The sequence below is a fragment of the Dermacentor silvarum genome, chromosome 4, assembly GCF_013339745.2.
Source record: "Dermacentor silvarum isolate Dsil-2018 chromosome 4, BIME_Dsil_1.4, whole genome shotgun sequence".
Taxonomy (NCBI): Eukaryota; Metazoa; Arthropoda; class Arachnida; order Ixodida; family Ixodidae; genus Dermacentor; species Dermacentor silvarum.
In genome coordinates this window covers 209849082-209871621 of record NC_051157.2, presented here as the reverse complement: position 1 = coordinate 209871621, position 22540 = coordinate 209849082, and the positions used below count along the sequence as shown (strand labels likewise).

Here is a 22540-nt window from a genome sequence, read left to right as displayed (position 1 = left end):
TGTGCGTTCTGCCCATATCCAGAATCGTTGCAACACGTCTTTTTGTTTTGTACAAATGCAGCACACTTTTGGCACAACATACGAATTGTGTTTAATGTACAGATATACCCAAATTGGGAAGACGTAAAGTTTTTGAGAGTTGAACACCATAAAAATGACAGCTGTGTGGAAACCCTGATATTACTAGGTTTGTATGCAATTTGGAGATCACGAACTGACTACATGCTAGCTCTAGAAAACGCAAAACCGGCGTGGACCCACTTTTGTGATGCTTTTACATTCACAAGTTCGCTGCTTGACGGCGAAGATGAGTTTAGCAAGACATGGCAGGTGTGGCAGAAGCGCCTGCAGCAAAGACTGGTCTTTAGGTAGATGTGTGATTCCCTCTCTCTGTGTTTATGAAACCTGTGAAAAAAACGCTTCAGTGCTACCTCCTTCCCATGTTGGATTAAGAATAAAGTGAAAAAGGCTGTAAAAAAAATGTCACAGTTTCGCCCTAAGGGCGAAGCCATGAATGCGATAGCAACACAGCAATGTCATACGAAGTAAGGTGAGCGGCTTTGGTAGCAATATGAAATGTAGTAAACATGAGCTCATTAAGTAAGCAGGTGTGCTGCGGCGTAAGTAGACCGACATGAAGAGAGACTCGATGACCACGAGAAGGCGCGTGTGAAACGGTGGTGTTGATGAGAAGCGCTTCCCGTGGGCAGCGCGTGCGAAGGGACACACCTGTAGCGCTGCACTGCCGACCCGGGCAGCATTGCATGTGTAGCGTGCGTTGGAAAATGTGGCCCGACTATTACTAACTGATTGAAGAAGCGTGGTGTGAGCGCGCACAAACAAACATGAATAGATCACACTGAATGACTGCAGACAACGACCGTCAAAACGCTGGCAGCGAGCGGATATATACGCCGCAGGAGCGGGCGAAGATACGTGCGGTCTATCGCTTCAACGGAAACTGAGCGGCGAATGCGCATAAAGGTCAGAGCCGTGTGGATATAAGAGACGGTGCGGTCGAACGAACGACGAGCGCGGTTGTTGGCAGCGTAGAAGTGCGCCCCCCCCCCCCCCCCCCCGCTCCTTCCGGCGCTGGCTTCCCGCTTCCTTGCTTGCGCGTGGGAGAGATAAGAGACTGTGCGGACGAGCGACGAGCGCGGTTGTTGGCAGAGAAGTGCCGGCGCTGGCTTTCCGCTTCCTTGCTTGCGCGTGGGAGATTGAGTGCGTTCGCTCTCCGTGATAGCGCGCGTCCCCGCACGCTGCCTCTGGGGCATACGGCGCGCGGCGAAGATTTTATCTATACGGAACCTCACGGTGACGGCGACGGCGACGCCGACGGCAGAAATCCGGTTGAAGTGTCCATATAATTGCTATCGCAATGAAAAAAAAAAAAAGGTTAGCGCCGCGCGTTAGGGTCCCTGGTTCGATTCCGCGCTACGGACAGAACTTTTGGAATTTTTTTTATATAAAAGTAGACGTGGCTACCTACTACTACGACGACGACGACTACTACTACAGAGTAGGGACAGACCCACACCCTAAGGAGCTTCGCCCCTAAAAAAATTCCGAAAGTAGTGTCCGTAGCGCGGAATCGAACCAGGGCCCCCTCGCTTCCGAACGCGCGGCGCTGGCCACTACGCCACGAAGCGCACATGGACACACGCACCACGATGACAATAAATACCCAACAATAACGAAAGACTGCGCGTTTCTAACGCGTTTGTGCTAGCGCGTTACGGCCCGTGTAAGAAGCTGGTGTAAGACGTTGTGGCCTCTCCGCCTTACCCCCGTATTCATAAACGCTCCTCGACTTGAACTTGACTTGCCACCGCCTTGGGCAGCGCGTTCGAAACGCGTTGAAGGCGGTGGCAAGTCAAGTTCAAGTCGAGGAGCGTTTATGAATACGGGGGTTATACTCTCTCAGCAGTCATGTGATGGCGTCGGCAAACGCGGTGCACGTTCCGGCATGTGTAAACGGCTGCGTAAGACGCTGTGCCTCTCCCCCTTACTAGAGAGTACTGCACGTTTCTAACGCGTTTGTGCTAGCGTCCCCTTAAGCGGGAGATGGTGCAATTATAATGAAGGGCGCTGTTATAAAATAGGAATGGCGTCACATATGGCGCGTGTCATTGGTGAAAGTCAATCGTTCGATTTAGTGCGGCGAGACTGGGCGAATTACACGGAAGATTCACGGTTTACCGATGATTCCCTCCGGAGCTTCGCCCACTCATCATTCACCCCGTGGATATGCGGTGTTTTTTTCCCCGCTCTGTTTGCCGCATCCCGGCGTGTCGTCTGCTGCGCGCCACCCGTACACTGTGCATAGCTTTGCCCCACTTTTCGCCCCACTTCCCCCTACGTGTGCTCGGACTGCAAATACTTCGCGAGGCTTTCCTCGATGCCACGGACCACAAGGAAATATTTATAACTTCGTATAACTTAGCATCACTTAGCATTACTTCGTATAACTTAGCATCACTTCGTATAGCCAGGACCAGTTAGGAACCTTTCAGCTCCGCTGTGTCTTTAGCCTTGCGCCACTAGTGCAAGCTACCCCAAGTTTTTTTTCCCCTTCAAAATCTACCTTGTACCGCTACCTATGGCTGTAACGGATCCGATCTGCAAGCCGATTTTCAATCCTCCATTACTCTAAACGTCTCTTGCTTATCTCGACTGTCGACCGGTTGCGGGTCTCACTGGATTTAATCCCTTCGCGTTCCATTAGGATGTGCTGTGTGGTCTCCGGATCTTTACTGCAGCATACGAATGCCTCATCTAGTTCCGAATATTTGCTCCGGTATGTATTTGTCCTTAGGCAACCGGCTCGAGCCTCAAATAGGAAGGAACTGCCCTTTGTGTTATCGTACATATTTTCCCTTCTAATTTCTTTCTTCTCATTCTTGTAAATCTCCGTGGTCCTTTTTGTTTGCATTCTTTGCATCTAAGTAAGTGTCTTTGTTTCTCTCTCTTTCTGATGTCTCTTGGGAGCCTGTTTACACTTTCAATCATGCTGTCCTTGGTTGCCAAGTTTCTTGACCTCTTCCTCCATTCTGTGTCCACGCTTTTCAAGTACAGATACTTGTGCACTTTAGCCGCCCATTTATTTTCAATGTCCCTGAGACTTTCTTCAAAACTAATTTTGCTCTGTGCTTCTCTGACTTCAAAAGAGGCCCGACCCATGTCACCCTGCACTGCCTCATTTGTGGTTTTACCATGGGCTCCCAAAGCCAACCGCGCAGCGATCTTTGGTTAACTTCCAGCCCCGACAAGATATCCAATTTTAAGCATAGAATGACATTTGCGAACGTTAGCACTGGCACCATTACTCGATTCTTTCCAGATTCCACGCATTACCTCATACTTATTGTGGCCCTATAGTGCTCTGTGTTTCATTATTGCTGCATCCCGCTTCCCCTTTATTTTCAGATTATCTTGGTGGGTGCTTAAGTAAGCCTTTCCTTCATTTATGTATACGCCGAGGTATTTATATTGCTTGACTATGGGTGAAGCTAAGGAGCACCTCTTCTTCGTATAATCCCAACGTTTTGGCTTATCGAGGATCCCTACGCCTGTTTACGCTCTTCTATATAGCTTGCTTTATTTCTTTGTTCCATCACTCATGTGGTTTCCGCTTCCCAATCCAACGATATTTTTGCCATGTCTGTCTTATTTCCTTCTGCATAACGTCTACCAGTTCCTTATATTTCCAGACTGCTGTAGGAAAAGCCTTCATTTTCTTCTCTATGTTTTTGCGATCTCTGTTATTTGCTCTTCATTCAATTTTAGAAATTTTGATGCTAACGGTTTGTGTTTTGCGTTAGTATCTCTCCAAAACGTTAATGTTGAGCGTCTATGATCGCTACCCAGGCTATTTTTTCCAGTGTTCGTCTATTACGATTTGGTGTAGTTGTTCGTAGACCATTTATGAGACTAAGGCGTACTCGATACTTGACTTGCCACACTACCTGTCCGTGACGCTTATTCTCCCTGTTAACTACTATAAGGTTCTGGTCAGTGGCGTAGCCAGAAATATTGCTGGGGGGGTCACGTTACAACACGGCCTCCTCCTTATAGAATTTGTCGAGGGTTCAAATACACGAATAATAACTGCATTGCCATTGCCAATGCCATTCTATATTAGATGCTGCAAACGAATTATTGAGCGTTACGCACTGTCAAGTAAAATATGTATTTTTTTTCATAAATGAATATCTTGGTATGGCCCAAAAATTGTGGCAGCAATAACTGATATCAATGCTTCCGCGTTTTCTTTTCTCTATTTCATAAGTAAAGAACATATTACATGAACTTTAGAACTATATCAGTTCGAAACCAGCAAAGCAGTGCATGCAGCTGACATGAAACACCTGAAGGCCATGAAAAGAAAAAGTTGAGGACAAATATTTTGATGAATATTTGTCATTCAAGAACCTTGTTTACATTTTTGTACATAAGCAACGGCCAGGGAAAAACCTCAATGACGCTGTCCTCCGTTGCAATAGATTGCGCAGGAGTAGCTGTTAACGGTCGTGGATTGTAATTACACCGAGATTATAGTCGCAACAGTGAGTACATATAAAAAGCCGGAGTTCTGCAAAATATTCATTAGAAATGCGAAGATAGAATGGAATATACAAATGCGAAGGTACAACTTGATAAAGGCAAAAAAGTGTCGCTGGAAACAAATTTCCCTGCTTGTATACACAAAACCTCGCAACAATATATTTAAATATACGTATAAGTCTCCAATAAATCTACGTATTTAAGCAAACGTCACTGTATATAATGCGTCAAACAAGACAAATAAACATGTTGCGCAGTCACAGGTAGCAAACTTTACGCATAGAAAGACAGACGATCCAGGCAAGAACAAAACTATGATCGCAGAAATCACAATATGTACTTGGACCACGCTGCGGTCGCGACAGCACCATATGGGTAGATAATAGAGGAATAATGCAGAAAACAGTACAAAAATGTGTAATTTAACTGCCTGCAGAGCGGCAACAAATATTTTGCACCTAAAATGAAATAAGGTTATTGTTTCCGTTCAAAAAAGAAGTAAGAGCAGGTAGCTAAAATAGAAAGAAAAGGCCAAACGAAAGCCACAGATGATGCGGCAAGTTGAACTACCGAGTGTGTTTGTTGGGAAACGCCTTGTGGGCCGGGCTTTCAATGAGCAAGGTCGGTCAAAATTGGTTATTGATGTCCTCGTAATTTTCGTATTCACATGATAGTTTTGATCTTGATGCTAGCTGTTGAATAAACGGCGAAAATTTCTGGGGTTTTAAAAGCTAATGAACAGGCATGCTTTTTCATAATTATGAATTTACGGACCTGAAGTAACAGAGCTTTTCACTTGCATTGATTTTTGCTGCTTCGCTATCTAAAGGACAAACTTCACTTGGCGGGAAAGTTGAGCGAAGCGGTCAGTGACTTCGGACACGTTGATGCCGACGTCTCTGTGGGTGTATAGAAGCGCCAGCCTAACCATGCGTTCCTCAGACATTGTAGAGCGCAAGTAGTTTTTTTTAGTAATCTCATGTTAAAAAATATTCTCTCTGCGCTGGCAGTGGTCACTGGAAGGGTGACTAGAATCTGCAGCAGTTTGTACACATTTACACAGAACCTGCAGACTCAATGAGAGAGAGCATCTATTCCGGTGCAAAAACCTCAAAAAACTCCTTCGATGTCGTTGGCACCCTTGTTTAGGTACCTTGCACAAACAGTAAGCTGTTCGATTCCAGCAATATCCGTCGTTTCGTCAACAAGTATGGAGAAGCAGCCTGCATCGTTTACCTTTGCATCTGGGCTTTCTTTGATAATTTCACCACAAATTTCTATAATTTGTTTTTGTACATCTGGGCTTAAATACGAAGCATTACTGGGGTAACTTTCCAAATGGTTCTTCATATATGTATCTCCACAATCAGCTCGCATGCGAAGAAGCGCTTTTAAATACCAGTATATTGAGCGGCGGTTTTGCTTAAATCCATAGGACCACTGTCACTATGGCGACGGAGAGCCAGACCTTGTCGCCCACAAAAAAGAACTGCCTCAATAATAGGCCGTTAACTTCCTTCTGTTTTTACTTATTTAACTTTGCCTGCCCTAGTTCAGCAGATCGATCACATCGGGTGTGCTTCCTGAAAATGTTCGGAGAAAATTATCAGCTGCCAGCTAACAGTCACGGTGATATTTAGTATTTTCATGTCTGTTGAAGATTGCGAGCGCGTGCTAGCATTTCTGAAACGGCTTGGACACGAGGGCTCCAGTGCGCGCATGTTGGCCCAAGTTTATAAGAACAATAAATACATAAAGTTCCAGAATTGAAAATCTAAAGCACGCCTTTGGAAATGTCAGTGCATTATTCGCGTCAAACGTTTACGAGAACTTTATACCCATAAATTTTCGGAATTGAAATCCATGCGCTCCGTAGATTCCGCTGCGAGATGCCGCAACGCGCCCGATCGCTATCGAAAAGCCCTTTCAGTTTGTGCTCTGATGGGGCACCTTGCGTTATGTGACTCCAGGTGCAATGGCGTTGCCACGAAATCCACCCCGAGTTCACAATGTTCGTGCCGAAATGTCTTTTCGAGCGTGAAAAAAACTTTGCATACAAAATCCAGAATGATTCCCGGCGCCGGTGGTTGTTTTGGGCGGCGGTGCATGCCAGCCCGAAAACATTGCGGGGGAAGGGGGAGCCTGAAGCCCCATCAGCCCCCCCCCCCCCCCCCCCCCCTGGCTACGCCCTTGGTTCTGTTCATCACGCAGATCCAGCACTAGAGAATCGTTGTAATCAGTATATCCGCCTAAATCATATATGTGCGCGTTCTTATCTCCCACTAATATCACCTGGCCCGATTTCTTGAACTCATTAATATCGCTTCTAATGCAATAAATCAATTCCTTATTTTTATCGCTGCTATCACTACCTGTCCATAGGTAAGCTACTCCAAGCCACGTCTTTTTACCTTGCCCCCATGTACCGTTAATTCATAAATGAGTTACATGGTTCTTTTACCTTTTGCCACTTCAGACCTCGCCTAATTAGCATGCCTACGCCTCCATCTTTCCTTGACCCAGCCATTCTGTTGCACCCTTCCGATAGGAAATCGCTCATAACTAGTGGCTGCTCCTAATCTCGTAGATGCGTTTCGGTCAAGGCGTACACTCTAATCGCTTCGTCATTCAGCTACGTTTGAATTTCCAGCCATTTTTCCTACTGGATATGTTGATCAGTGGCGCCTCTAGCGGCGAAACTCACGCTGCTGCGGTCGGCGCGCGTTCCCGACGAGCAGCGCGCGCCTCGTAATCGGCGCGTCGAGGGAACTGTGAGAAGGAGTGAACGTGGAGTGAACGAGCGAAATCTGGAAAGTGGATGCGCTCGCCATGTAATGTGGTCCAGTGGTAACGCTTCTGCCTGAATGTTTGTCAATACGGCATCATGCGCCCGCTGAGAGCAACATGAAGTTTGCGCGGCTACGCTGCACCTGTTTACTGCTGGCATGCGGCTACCTCATCGTCGGCGCCAGGCGTAAGCGAGTGCTAATTTCTCCCTGTGTGTATATGTGTGTGTCGCGTGTAATACAGCGATATGTAAGTGAGTAGGGGGCAAGGCAGCATGTTTCTCACTTTCCGTACTTACTTTTGTGGTTGCCGTCGTTATGTGACTCTCGACCAAGTAAACGGCAAAGCAAACAAAGCCAAAGAGAAGCGCACGTTAAGGAGAGAGGCCACGCTGCATTTATGTGTGTCGCGTGAGCTTTCTGTTCTGCCCGCCTTCCGACGTGTTTTGACTCGCTTGGCCGCTTTTATTTGTCGTTGCGCCCCGAGTGGAACTGCGTTGCGATGCACATTGCGTACTGTGCGAACCGCCAATGCCCGGGTAGACATCCGGAAAGGCAAAGAATAAATCAGCAAAATAAACTATTGATTTCTAGCGCGCGCTGCCCCTACATCGCGTTGACCTCCTGTTGGCCTCTTCTTTCAGATATGATGGGCTGTGCTCCGCTCTTTTGCATCGCCCTGAAAACGAGTGAATGTTTTCATGGTTCGCCGAACGGGCTTTCGCATATCGTATTGCATACTAGCCGCAACAGAACGGGAAATCGTTTGTTCATCTGATCGTGCGCAAACGGTAGCGAGAGAAGACGGCGAGTCTTTTACCCGCCGAAGTGCTCGCGATGACCGCACACGTATCACTCAATCCGCAGATGACAAAGCGCAGCTGTCGCGTACGCGAGTGGCCGATTCATGTGACGAGGCTCCATTGAAGATCGGGCTCGCGAGTGCTTTGCCGAGTCAATGACACTGTCCTCGCATTTCTGCGCGCGAAAAACCTCGCCGCCGTCCGCTGTGACATGCGCGAGCTCTTTCGCGAGTGGGAATGAAATTTGCAGCGTATTGATTCCACGATGCCTGTGATGGTCCCGGGCTCTCTTCGAGCTGCTGTTTTGTGGTAGGAACAACCCAGCTGTGTTTACGAACTCAAAAGCCGCTGCCTTCGCCGTCAGCTGTGTTGGTTCAGATACGCGCTTGTCATCGCAGAGTCACGCTCCGTGATCGCGCTCGTCACCGTGCTTCACGCTTGGCCAAGTGTTCCACTGCTTGCATGCAGAGGATGTGACGTGCATGTTTTGCTGCCTGCTCTGGCTGAATGAGGACTATTCCACTAAGCGTCTGACTTGGCCATTTGAGGTTAGCGCTGCCACAGGGAGGCAGTGATATCACTGTGGAGCATCCGCTCGTTAGTCGGCCCAAACCGCTGTCCTTACCTTGGTAATTTCGGCGCCTTCTGTGCCATTCACGCGAGTGACGAACTAACCGCCGTCACGCCGGGTTGTTTATTCTAGCATGTACATTTGCACAGCAATTTTGCTTGAGCGTAGACTGATGCATGAGCTATTGACAGCGCAGCTTTTCCTGTTTCCTTGTGGGCTTGCTTAACATTGGCTGCAGTTTCAATGATAATGGGGGTGGTAGCAGTTAGGATGTTGGAACAGACGGGCATAACCTGGCAGTCAGGCTGGGAGTGCTGGATACAAACTATAACCATCTTTTGGGGTACATAGTTTGTCACAACATGTCTGAACATCCAATGTCTCAAGCTGCCTTCGCCGTCTGCAAGCAGACTGCAATATTTCTCATCGAGTGACCTGGGAGCCCTCTGAAAACACCAAAAGTTGAACACATTCTGGTGGAAATCCTCTCAATAAACACATCATGGAGTTTACATGTCAGAGTCTGGTTGTACAAGGGACTCTAGCTGGATCTTGTGAATTCCTTGTGTGACTTGTGAAACATGTGACACTGACAGGCAGTAGAGCTACAGTGTGTAGGTGTTCTTGCGATGGCAAGTTTGGTGTCTGCAGTGCCCCCAGTGCAGCAGCTGTTAGCATTCTGCTGTTGACTGCGAGGTCGCAGGACAGAGGCAAATCAGTCAATGGCGAGTGTCAGACAGTCAAAAACCAAGCATGTCCGAACCCCAGCCTTACAGCTACCACCAAGACAGTGGCACAAGATTTTGCTACATTAGCCCATGGGAGAAAGCTAAGCCATCTTTGCGACTCTACGCATAATTAGTACAAGTGGGTCATAATGGGGCTTGATACGATTGACATGGACGGTGTCAATGGCTCAATCTCAAAATTGGTGGGGGAAGTGCAGGTGATTATGTGGTAAGACTTGTAATATCGAGTCATTAATTTGGAAGTAGCCCAGGAATGTTGGGACGGAACCCAAATCCAGACAAGCGCACCCGTGGGAAAAGCAGAGGAGGGTCTTTTGCTATTCTGTCACAGTTTTTTTGACGTTGGTAGTCTGTAAATGAATGAGCTAGCTGTCAACAGTCCTTGGCATACCTGGTAATGTCAGAAATGCGTGTTCATTCGGAGAGATCCGGTGTGTCGGAAAGCATAGTGTCCATCCTCACAACAGTAAAAAGTGTGAGAGGTTGTTGGTCACTTGCGTAGTGCTGTTGCATGCATATGGGATGAAAAGGAGGATGGTGTCCCAGTTGCATTGATCTTATGCAATATACATTGTCAGCATATCGCTGAAATTGGTTTCTAGGTGGTACACGGCTGAATGCATAACCTTGCTGATGTTTGATGAACATTGTTTTGCTGAGTAAGCAAGGCTTGAATAACGTCGGAGAGGAAAACACATACTCTATAGCTCAAAAGTTAACAAAGTGCTAATGTACAAATTTGTGTAAGATGAAATGGAAGACAACTCCAGGAGGGGGGTTCTAGGTTGATGCTGGGGATCTGCACATCTCCACGAAATGTTAAGAATTAGCTAGCAGCGACCATCAGACAGTCGAACACCAAGCGAGCAAGAACTCCAGTCTTGTGGCTAGCACCAAGACAGTCGCATGTCATTTTCTTCACTACACTTGCATTAGTGTTTATTCACTTGCAGTAAAAGTAAATACAGAAACTGGAAACATATTATTTCAACATACTGCAGCTCCCAAGGGCTGTTGCAGAAGTGGGGAGTGCAAGATACAATGCAAAATTAGTGGTTCACAATATGAAAAGAATTCAGCAGGCGGTATAGACCAGATTATTTTACCCTCGCACGAAGGCTGGGGCACGCTCCTATACTCTCGACACCAGGCGCCACGCCACCTCTCGGCGGACTAGCGTGTGTTTATTTGTGCGTGGCGCTTCTTTGTGTCGTTGCTACTCACAGCTTGAGTGAGTAGCAACGATGTACAAAAGCTACTCATCAGGGCGGCATTGTGCCGTTGTCGGCATTCTTGATAGGAATGTGGCAAGCGCAAATTTTTAAAAATTCCGCTCAGCGTTACACTCTTTGCAACACTTGAATATGAAAGCCTGGTGCAAATTTAGTCATGCATTGAGTTATGTATAAAGTTACGCATTAGGTTATACATTACCAAATGATAGGCTTTCGCTACAAGTAAAACCCCGTGTGGTACATACTCGCACATCCTGAACTTGGGTATGGAGCAAGGTATGCGCCACAAGTGATCGGGTATATGCATTTCCATAGGGCCACGTGACATTTTTTGCCATCCTTGGCGACGCCGGGTTTTTTGACAAGGCCATTGTCAACTTTTTAAATTACACCTCCGCATGAGGCACATAAAAGTTTCGTCTTAATAACTGCTGGGGTTTTACGTACCAAAACCACGATGTGATTATGATGCACGCTGTAGTGGAAGGTTTCAGAAATTTCGACCACCTGTGGTTCCTTAACGTGCACTGACATCGCACGGTACAAGGGCTTCTAGTATTTCACCTCCATTGAAATGTGACTGGCACGGCCGGGATCGAATCCGCGTCTTTCGCGTCAGCAGCCCAACACCGTGACCACTGTACCAGCACTGCGGCACCGAGCGATGAGTTTTCAAGAAATGAAACGCTACGAAACCAGATTATGATTATTGTTGCGTGGCAGAAGGACTGCCCAAGTATGCGTTTCGTGTTTTTTTATTTTAGAGTGTTCAAGCCAGCGCACTTTCGTCATGTATCACATAGCCAACAATGCTATTAGAGAAGTTTTCAGAGGCGGTTCAAAAGAAAACAAAGGGGGCTTGGCAGCAATATTGTTGCTTTCATCGCATCCTTCACTCAGTAACTTTACACGGGGTGTGAAACGCATTTCGAAAACCGCTACCCTGTTTGGATAAGTTTGTCGAGGTACGAATGAAATCTAGTTTTACACCTTCTGAGTTTTACATTTGTCAACAACTAAAGCTTCACCACAATACAGTGTCATATCACTGCATAGGCTTTGTTAAAGCGCACAGCGACGTTACATGTAGCTGTAGCATGCTTATTGGCACTAATCTTGCACCATGGCTGGCACTTGCCAGAACACTTAATCTGCCGAAATATCTCGCTTTACAAAACCAATGCATACGTCTTCTGCATACGAAAATTACGACCATGATACCCTGAAACTTTAGAAAAGTCAAGCGTGCCCTCGATCCGACGTGTGTTCTACTGCGTTTGTCATGCATTCATAAGGCAGAAGTAAAATGAGCGTGCACTTATCAATTTTAAGCGTCAACAGTCCTGCTTGAAGAACAATTCATTGCCACCGCTCCTGCTTCCGCCAGTGCAGCGATTCGCGGTGCCTGCAGTCCACAGCCAAAGCTCGCACCGCGGCACCACCGTCGCAAGAAAATGGCGGCTCCGAAGTACGGCTCCAAATTCTAGTCTATAGACTTACATGACCAGGTAAAATATTTGTGTTCTATAACATAGACAAAATAAACATTTCAGTGTGGTGGTGAAAAGGAAGTATATTAATATATTCAATGCGTGATAGTCTCTAGTAGATGTAGGCCTAGTAGGTGTGATGTAAAGGCCAAGTAGAGAAAATCTTGCAGGTAATCAGAGCGGGAAAGAACTTTCAAGGCTCAACGTGCCGACTAGTAGAAAGGGGGACTAGTCAAAGATTGGAAATGTGGGAACTAGGGGGGAAAATCCCTGTCATGGTGACGATAAGCGAAGCATGCAGCTTTCAGACAAACTAAGTTTTGTCATTAAAGGACCCCAATAAAGTTTTTCATCCATCCATCATCAGATTTTGTTTAGATTTCATACAGTCAAGCCATACTTGAGATTTGAGGGAACGAATTGTTTGACAAGAGCCTCATGCTAAGAGGGGCCAAATGTAGGATATGTCGGACATGACCTAGTCTTTCAAGTGCGCGTGGTTGTGCATCTGTTCTATGTGGTGAGCCCAAGAAAAGTCCTTAAATAAAAGCAAACTGAGGTATTTATGCTGTGACATATTACCTGGTGGAGAGCCATTAGATGAGTACGGGAAAGGAGACAGAAGAGTGCGCTTTGCTGATCACATGTTGTGTCCTTATATAAATTAAGAGAAGCAGATCTAAGATAGCGCCATGCAGTGTACCTGATGTTACACTTGCAACAAAGTATTGTTGAGAATGCAGTTAACTAATATATGTTTGTTGAGAGTGATAGCTTTTCTAACAGCTTAGAGTGTTTAGAATTGTTGAGTTGATTCGATAAGTCTATAAATGTTATGTGGGTTTGATCACCTATGCTTGGAGCCTGGGTGATATCAGAGTCCTTCAGTACTTTTCATCTGGTCACGAAACTTTCACTTAACGCTGTGGGAGCACTTCATACAGTGCCCACAATGGATGCACCATGGTGCTGGTGCAAGTAGGACATCAGAGCAGACGCCTGACAGACGCCACAGGCTTGTGCGCAAGGGTCGACTGCCATTATCAGAGTGCGAATTTTTTTCGGCACAACAGGCAAAATGCCACCCTCTTTCTGTACAGTGTCAAAAAACTTGAAACGTGAACAATTTCGAAACAAGTACAATGCCTTGTGTCATTTCCAAGTTCACCTACATTTGTAAGAGTGGCCTATTCATAAGGCACACTTGGGATTACTCCTTTGTTGGAAACTGGCTGCAGAGTAATTTCACGTCGTACTTTTATGTAATTGTGCGTAAAAGGTCTGTGTTGTTGATATTAGCTGGTCGTGTTTCAGTTTTTGCACTGTACATCTCTCTCCGTAGAGTGACAGCATGCTTCGTGATAGCAACAATGCCTGACATTTGTTGTGTGCATGCATGTCAGTCAAGTTATAAGAGCACCTAACTAACCTTACTAAGTACACTAATTAAAAGGCTAAACTTACTAATTAACTAAATGACTAAACTCACTAATACCTAACATAACTAAATAACTTACCTAAGAAAGCAAACTGAATTGACTAATTATCCAACTAATAACTAAACTAACTAAGCTAATCAAATAATACCAAACTCAACCAACCTAACTAAACTAGTTAACCAACTATATCTAATTACCAAGCAAATTACTAAACTAATTATCAAACTAATAACTAGCCTAACTTACTAATGTAATAACTACTTTACTACCTAAATAAACTTACTAATGAATTATACTACTAATTCCACAACTGATAACTGAGCTAGCTGAAACATCTAATTAACTTACTAATCTCGATAATAACTAACAAAACTAACCGAATTACCTGACTAGCAAACTAATTGTATTATTATTCAAACTAATTAACTAATCTAACTGACAAAGTTATTCAACTGATTAACTAAGTTATCTAATTAAACTAATAACCTACCTAAGGCAACTAAGCTAGTATAGTCAGCCTACTAACTAAAGTGACTAATCAACTAATAAATAACTGACTTACTGAACTAACTAGCCCAATATAAGTTATCTAACTATACCAAGTGGAAATAGAGAGCCGACCCAAACAGTTTGTGCGAGAAAGGCTACTAGGGGGGAGGGGGGCCACGTCAGTCATACAATGGTGCAGTGCATAATTCAAACACAGATGCACTGCACGGTAAATTATTTTGCCAGGAGTTCCCTTTCATGTTCACTCTGCAAACATTCTGAAATAAATGTGGGAGGGGCACCTTTCCTTGTAAAAGATTTTCATGATCGCACAGCCCGGCCATCTGGCGCTGCAGGTTGTTCCCCATCTACGCAGTGCCAATGCCACCTCCTCCTGTCCCTATGTGAAACTTTCGGGGAAGTTTCATCACCCGAAGAAAAGTATAGAAGGACCCTGGTAATATCTTGAGTGAATGATGCTGGAACCACAAACGATATTGATTGCCATGTTATAGAGGTGGTGCGCAGCGAGTCGTTTCTTTTCTCCGACTTTGTTGAGCCACTAGTGATACTGTTCACATTTGATATGACTGCTCACTGTTGCTAACACGCTCACTGTTGCTAACACGACAGAAAGGTGTTGTTACGGAATTAGCGACAAAAAAATGGTGTCTTGCATGCTGTTGTAGTAGAGAATAAGTCATCCTCACAGACAGAAAGCCAGATGTGCCGTAAGGGTGTCCTGTTCATCAAAAAAAGAAACCAACCCAAACTTCCTATCACTTCCAGTGAACACAACAGCACTGCAGCACCACTTTTCCCTCTACTTAATTCTAAGAAATTCTTGTTGCAGGTTTCATTCATTGCTGAGCTCACTAGAGGCAAGCAGCTTTGCGGACGAGGCAATAGATTGCTGCATATGACTCATGCACACATTGAGTGACACAGGTGGGCAGCACACTGTTAAATAAGCCTGATGAAGCAGGTGACACACGAATGGACTGACTCATCAGTGTTATACCACTGAGGTAAGAGGGTTTCGAGGAAAAGGTGATTTTAGCTCTCGCGTGGACTGACTTTCATGTCGACAGCGTCGCTTGAGAGATGTCACACAAATACCAGAAGGCACAATTTGTGTTTGGAAAAAACGTACAGTCACTAATGACCGCACACATGCGTACTCTGAACTGCGTCATTCCACGCCAAATGAGCCAGCGTTCCTTCGAACAGCACAGATATAGGTGAAAACGTTTTCACATGTTTGTTGGAGTTCAAAGCTTGTTCTCTACATTTATTTTTCTTGTCAATTTTGTAGCATATTGGTGACAGTTTATTTTTCCTGCCCAGCTGAGTTAGAAGGATCAACATTTTTTTTCAAAAGCGCATTGTATAATCTAATCGTTATCTAGTCGTTCAAATAGTGTGTAAGGCAAGACAATTTTTCTAATATTTGAATATTTCAACTGTTTTTGCCATCGGCAAAGGCAAGTAAAATTGCAAAGTATGAATTTTTTTCACAGAACGCAGGAAAATCCTGGATAAATGCAATATAAAATGTGAACTTGGTTGACATAATATAGCCGAAAAATTCTAATTCTTGTAAAAAGGTTCGTGTTCTAGGTAAAAAAAAAAGTAGCTTTGGTGATTGACTTAAAAATATATCCGATATATCATTAGATAGCTGTACATTTGTGCTATGCATGAGAAGTTACAAAAAGGTATTATTGCTTTAACGCAGAAAAAAAATTGTTAATTTTTGTGTCAGCACCGGCTTTTCTCGTACATACACCGTTGCTTGCCATCCTGGGATGCAAATGACAAAGCTGGCTTTGTCTGCAATACAGGTGACAGAGAAACGGTGTCATGATCTACGTTTTATTGCCAAGAGGTCCACGCCCGAAAGCAATGCGGCTTGTGCTTGGTGTGTGCCAGGTTAATCATTAGGACGGGAACAAACAGCGCTAGGACGGGACGAAGTGAGTAGACAGACAAGGCGCTGAACTAACAACCACTGGTTTATTGCTGGGAAAGCAATATATACAATACACAGGTTCAACGGAGAAGGCCAGAAAAACATGGTTTCTGCGCCGGGAAGGGAATGAAATCATCACACCATGCGCGTCGTCATAGCAGGTTATGTTTTTAACAAGTAGTTAATGTCGCAGCTATGCAGAGAAACAGAGGGTGCGCTGACGCAGGAGTTTTCGTGCGATTTAATGCAAAACTTCTGAAATCTCACGTGCTCTTTGATCTTTATACCTACCTAGTATTGTGCTATCTTCATAGAGAGGTTTGCAGCCACAGTTTTTTGCAGTATGCATGTTCTCTCAGCCGGTCATTCAAACATCGTCCTGTTTGGCCAATGTAGCACCGTTTGCACTTCAGCGGGACCTTATACACAACTGTGCATGCGCAGTCAACATGAGGTTTTCTGTGTTGTTTGGGCCCTTCCTTGTTTACCTTGTGGCATAGCGCCGACTGCTTGTCCCTTGCGCTGAACAAAACACGTGTGCCTATTTTTCTGGCGACCTTTTTTAAACTATGTGAGACCCCATGGACATAGGGTATGACGGTGGTGCTCACATTAGGTCCCTTGTCCTGGGAGTCACGTCCTGCTCTCCCTCTGGTGAGGATCACCAAAAGCTTTTCTGAAACACTCGTCAGCAGGGCCATAGGGCACCCAGCCTGGATGAGCCGGTGCACTTGGTGCTTGAAGCTGCTGCACCCGGTGGTGACATGAGTGGGTCAGAGCTGCTCTGAGACATGAGACGGCAGTTCTGTTAACTATTTTTTAGCGCACAGACGTGAAGGGGAGAATACTTTTCTTCGAGCGGTGATTGTAAGCCCAACATACGTGTTCCCTTTCAAATGATATCTCTAGGTCTAGAAACCTTATCTTATTATCGGAGGGATGCTCGATCATTAGTTCTAAAGGTTTCATTACGGATTGAAAGATGTCGAAAATTTCTTTTGCATGCGAGAGTTGGCCTGTTCTGTCAGTTTTGTGTAGCACAAGGAAATCATCTACAAGGGGAAATACTTCAGTTACGCTGGTCGGTAAGAGGCAGCCCATGAGGCTTCTGTCAAAGCGTGCTAGCACAAGGTTGCTAAGAACAGGAGCGATACAAGATCCAATGCACACGCCGTCCCGCTGGATGAAAATGGCACCATTGTAGCTTATGAACGTCGACTCGAGGTAAAAACTAAGGAGCTCTAAAAACTTGTCAATATGTATGCCACATGCATTCTGATGGTCCCATACCTATCAATGCACTGGCTACTTCTTCACACACGATGTTGTGGGGCAAGGAATAGAATAAGTCTTTCACGTCAACTGAGAAGGCACCTACTTGCTCCGAGCACTCATTCTGAAAGTATTCGGAAACACTGGTCGGGGCTCATGATGACGCACGGATCATCAACGGGGAGGATATCTAGGGATGATTGCAAGTAGGAAGCCACGCACCGTTGCCAAGTACCACGCTCCGAGACTATGGCTCAGAAAGGATTGCTTTTTTGTGGGTTTTCACGGAAAAGAACACAGAAAGGCACAAATTTCCTGCTGCCTTGACAGACTTGGCCAGGGCAGAGAGACCCTCCTCTTCACAAATCTTGGCTGCTCGGGTTCTAGTTTTTGTCTGGTTGACGCTGACCAGCCCTTTTAAGTTCTTTGAGATGGCCTCTTCAGTTTTGAAGTCGTATTCCCACCTTGGCAAAAGCACAAAGCCCCCCTCCTTATCAGCCTGGAGGAGTCTGGCATCAGCTCTTCGTAGCGAGGCCACGACGAAGCGAGAGTGTTGACCAGTTTTCTTGACCTCTTGCGGTAGGCACTTAACGCCTTCCTGAACTAACCGGCCAACTTCATCCTCCTTTGTCCTTCCCATGGTGTTTCTCACCAGGCTGAGCAGCTCCACCCTGTCCAGCTTCGGGTGCTCACAAAACTTTGGCCCCTTCCATACACTTGTTTTGTCATTGGGTACCGGCACGTCTCCAAGGATGACCACCTCCTGGCCTGGCTCCTTGTCTCGGCGGTCCTTCTTTGGCAACGAAGGCAAAAGATGCAGCCTAATGATGTACCAACCAGCCCAGACCACCAAGCTCCTTCAATTTAACCATGCAACCATTGTACATAGAATATCACAGCATGTTAAGTTATTCAGGGAGTCCTGCAGAGTTGAACGGTACGTTTCAGTGCAGTTTCTAAATAGAAATATACCTAAATATCCAGTAAATCCACAAAGCGCTGATATCGCTTAGGCAGAGCATTTTAGGATATGTCGCACTGCAATCGGTAATTTCTTTTCTGCTTTAAGAGGAACATGCACCTTGTGCCCTGCTCCCTGGAACCAAAAGGCTGTCGCAAGATTATGCAAGTAGAAAAAACCTTCATAATTGCAACTGAGAGCTTACACAAGCATTGACAAAGTCTTCTGGTGTTGCGTGTTACCACTGTTCGTCAGCCTGAACATGCTCGGCTATAAAATTCATATGTGCCTTGTTCAGGTTGGTGTCCTCAAACGTGGTTGGCGTCCACTTTTTGCTTGCATGAAAAAAAAAAAGAATAGAAATTGAAGCTGTGGAGCTTTACTTTGCTTGTCCTGGTATTGATAAAAAAAGCAAGTCACAGTTTGGTGAATAGTTTGCCGGGCTCATTTTATTAACAATATCTCCTTGCTAGACAACAAGGCTTCAATATTTAAGCTGTCTGCACGGTTCACGTATGAACATTTCAAAAAAATAATTTTTCGGGTTTAAAATATTTCTGCTGACTGACATGCATAGCAGGCACGTAGGGCTATGTAATGATGTATCACAGATATTTTTAGGCTGACAATCAAAGCAACTTTTTTTACCTTGAACGCGAAGCTTTCTGTAAAAAAAAAAAATTAACTTCAGATATTTGAAACATTGGCTATTTTGGCAGTCCCCCCACTTTATTGTCTTGCCATACACACCATCTGAATGCCTGGATCAAGCAATGTGGTTTTTAAAAAACAAATGTTGATTGATCCTTATAGCTCAGCTGGGCAAGAACAATGAATTTTCGCCAAAATGCTAGAACATTTTTTAGGGGAAGAAAAATATGCGTGGGGAATGAGTTTTGAACTTCAGCAAACAAGTGGAAATTTTTTCAACAATATCTGTGATGGTAGAAAAAACGCTGCTTCATTTAGCATGGAAGGATCCTTTGCTAGTGAACAAGTGTGGAAGAAAAAAAGAATTGATGAAATTGTGGGGTTTTACGTCCCAGTACATGAGCTATGAGAGACACCGTAGAGGGAGGTTTTGGATTAAGTTTGTCCTGTTGGGATTGTTTATTAACTCGATAGCATTAAGGGCCCCGTGTCGCAGAAAATCCGGTGGTGGTGGCGTAGTCAGTGAGTGAAAGTTTCCATATATATACATACATACGTATATGAACGAGAAGAAAGGGAACCGAGGGGCCCGATTTTATTAATCATATCATAAGAAGCCAACAAACATTGACATCAAGGACAACATAGGGGAAATCACTTGTACTTACTAATTTAATTAAAGAAAATTATAAATTAACAGAAATTAAAGTGGATGAAATAACAACTGTCCACAGGTGGGGAACGAACTCACGTCTTCGCATTACGCGTGCGATGCTCTCACCATTGAGCTACCGTGGAGACGTTTTCCCATCCACTTTCTGGGGCAATTATGTTTTACAACTAGAACTCACCCTGGGAGTGTTAGCGAGCGCCACTGGCCACTTATAAACCTAGGGGCGGATGTGGAACATCCTTTCTGCCGCAGGCGTCACGAGCACATGATCTTTTTTTGGGGCTATGGCAACTGGTCAATAAACCCACATATGCTACCTGAAGGCATCAATGTTGCTGGATTCGAGCCCTCGTTATGTAATGAACGAGAAGAAAGGGAACCGAGGGGCCTGATTTTTTATTAATCATATTGTTACGGGGAGAATATATATAGAATGGATATATTTACAGGGTAAGGCGCACAACGCTGCAGCAATCGTTCAGGGGAGCGCGTGCACACCAGAAAAACCACCCGTCGTCGTCGTCATCGTCCAAGCACCGACCACAGGATCGCCGCTCGTGACATTACCCGCCGGCGGCAGAAGCACCGTCCCGGTGCAATTAGGGCCCGGGCCGAGAGTGGTATGGTTTAAGACGCGAGACATGGACTATGTCACTCGCGATTCTTGCAGAGGCCGACGTAGGATTTAGCGGAGCGATTTCATAGGTCACATTAGTGACTTTGCGTACGACGCGGTAAGGGCCAGCATAACGGGAGAGAAGTTTTTCGCATAGGCCAACGCGACGTGACGGGAACCACAGCAAGACGAGCGATCCTGGAGGGAAGTTCACCTCCCGGTGTCGGCGGTCATAGAGACATTTTTGTTTGACCTGTGAAGCCGACAAGCGATCGCGGGCAACCTGACGGGCGATGTCAGCACGGGCAAGAGCATCACGAGCATAGGCAGAGGATGTGTCTGCGTGAGCATGAAGTATGGTGTCCATAGGTAATGGTGGGTCGTAGCCAAACAGTAGATAAAAAGGTGAATAGCCAGCTGTGTCGTGACGAGAAGAGTTGTAGGCGAAGGTCACAAAAGGCAAGTTAATGTCCCAGTCTCGGTGGTCCTCAGACACGTACATAGCAAGCATATCTGTGAGAGTACGGTTGAGGCGTTCAGTAAGGCCGTTTGTCTGTGGATGGTACGCAGTGGTGAACTTGTGATTGGTCTTGCAAGAACGAAGAATGTCGTCGACCACTTTAGACAGGAAGCAGCGGCCGCGGTCCGTGATTAACTGACGAGGAGCACCGTGGCGCAGGATGACGTCGTGAAGAAGGAAATCGGCTACATCAGTAGCACAGCTGGTGGGAAGCGCTCGTGTAACAGCGTACCGCGTTGCGTAGTCAGTAGCGACTGCAACCCATCTATTGCCAGTGGTTGACATGGGAAAAGGCCCTAGAAGATCGAGTCCCACCCGGAAAAATGGTTCATCAGGGATGTCGAGGGGCTGAAGGCTGCCAGCAGGCAGTAGGGCAGGAGTCTTGCGTCGCTGGCAGTGGTCACAAGCCGCAACGTACTGTCGCACAGAACGGTAGAGACCAGGCCAAAAGAAGCGCCTACGGATGCGATCATACGTGCGTGACACGCCTAGGTGTCCGGCCGTCGGTGCATCGTGAAGCTGGCGCAAAACAGTAGAGCGAAGATGCGCGGGGACAACAAGCAAGAGCTCTTGCCGTCAGGCCGGGCGTTGTAGCGGTGTAAGGTGTCATTGTGGAGCGCAAACATCCGTAGGGAAGGGTCAGGGTGTGGTGAGTTGAGACCGTCTATAATAGGCCGCAAAGATGAGTCGCGGCGCTGTTCGTCAGCTATGTGGACGAAGTCTGTAATGGCCAGAACAAAGGTGTCAGATTCATCTTCCAGTGTATCAGGGGGATCGACCGGGTATCGTGACAAGCAGTCAGCGTCTTGGTGAAGCCGTCCAGATTTGTAGAAAACAGAAAATGAGTACTCTTGCAAGCGGAGTGCCCAACGGCCAAGGCGACCAGTGGGATCCTTGAGCGAGGAGAGCCAGCAAAGCGCATGGTGGTCTGTAATAACTGAAAAGTGCCTGCCATACAGGTACGGACGGAATTTTGCGATGGCCCAGACGAGTGCTAAGCACTCGCGTTCTGTGATAGAGTAATTTTGCTCCGATGGCGACAGAAGGCGGCTTGCATAGGCGACCACGCGGTGGCGGCCATGCTGCTGTTGTGCAAGGACGGCGCCTATACCGTGGCCACTGGCGTCGGTACGAACGTCCGTGCTGGCTGACGGGTCGAAATGTGCTAGAACAGGTGAGTTCGTTAGGATGGCAACGAGCGATGAAAAGGCGTCCGCTTGGTCACGACCCCAAGTGAAAACGACGTCCTTCTTGAGTAGGCCAGTTAGAGGGCGGGCCACTTCCGCGAAGTTCTGGACAAAACGACGGAAGTATGAACACAGGCCAAGAAAACTGCGGACGTCCTTGGCCGACCGTGGAGTAGGGAACTGACTAACCGCGCGGACTTTGTCAGGGTCTGGCTGCACGCCTGCAGCGTCAACAAGGTGGCCGAGAACGCAGATTTGACGGTGCCCAAAGCGACATTTCGACGAGTTAAGCTGAAGACGAGCTCGGCGAAAAACATCAAGGACGGTGGACAGGCGAGTGAGATGGTTTTCAAACGTAGTCGAAAAAACGATAACATCGTCCAGGTAGCAAAGGCATATGGACCACTTGATGCCTCGAAGAAGAGAGTCCATCATGCGCTCGAAAGTAGCAGGGGCGTTACATAGGCCAAAAGGCATCACTTTAAATTGATAGAGGCCATCAGGAGTCACGAAGGCGGTCTTCTCGCGGTCTTGGTCGTCCACAGTGATTTGCCAGTATCCTG

The 22540-nt window shown here is 46.2% G+C and overlaps 1 protein-coding gene across 1 annotated transcript in view; it reads left to right on the top strand.

Moving 5' to 3' along the window:
• Positions 1 to 7298: 7298 nt before the first annotated feature.
• The window catches only part of LOC119450919 (receptor-type tyrosine-protein phosphatase R), a 126351-nt gene continuing 111109 nt past the window's right edge, over positions 7299 to 22540 (top strand). Inside the window, exon 1 of the mRNA XM_037714388.2 lies at positions 7299 to 7537. Coding sequence (XP_037570316.1) covers positions 7468 to 7537 — 70 coding nt within the window. The 5' untranslated portion in view covers positions 7299 to 7467. The remainder of the gene's footprint in view (positions 7538 to 22540) is intronic.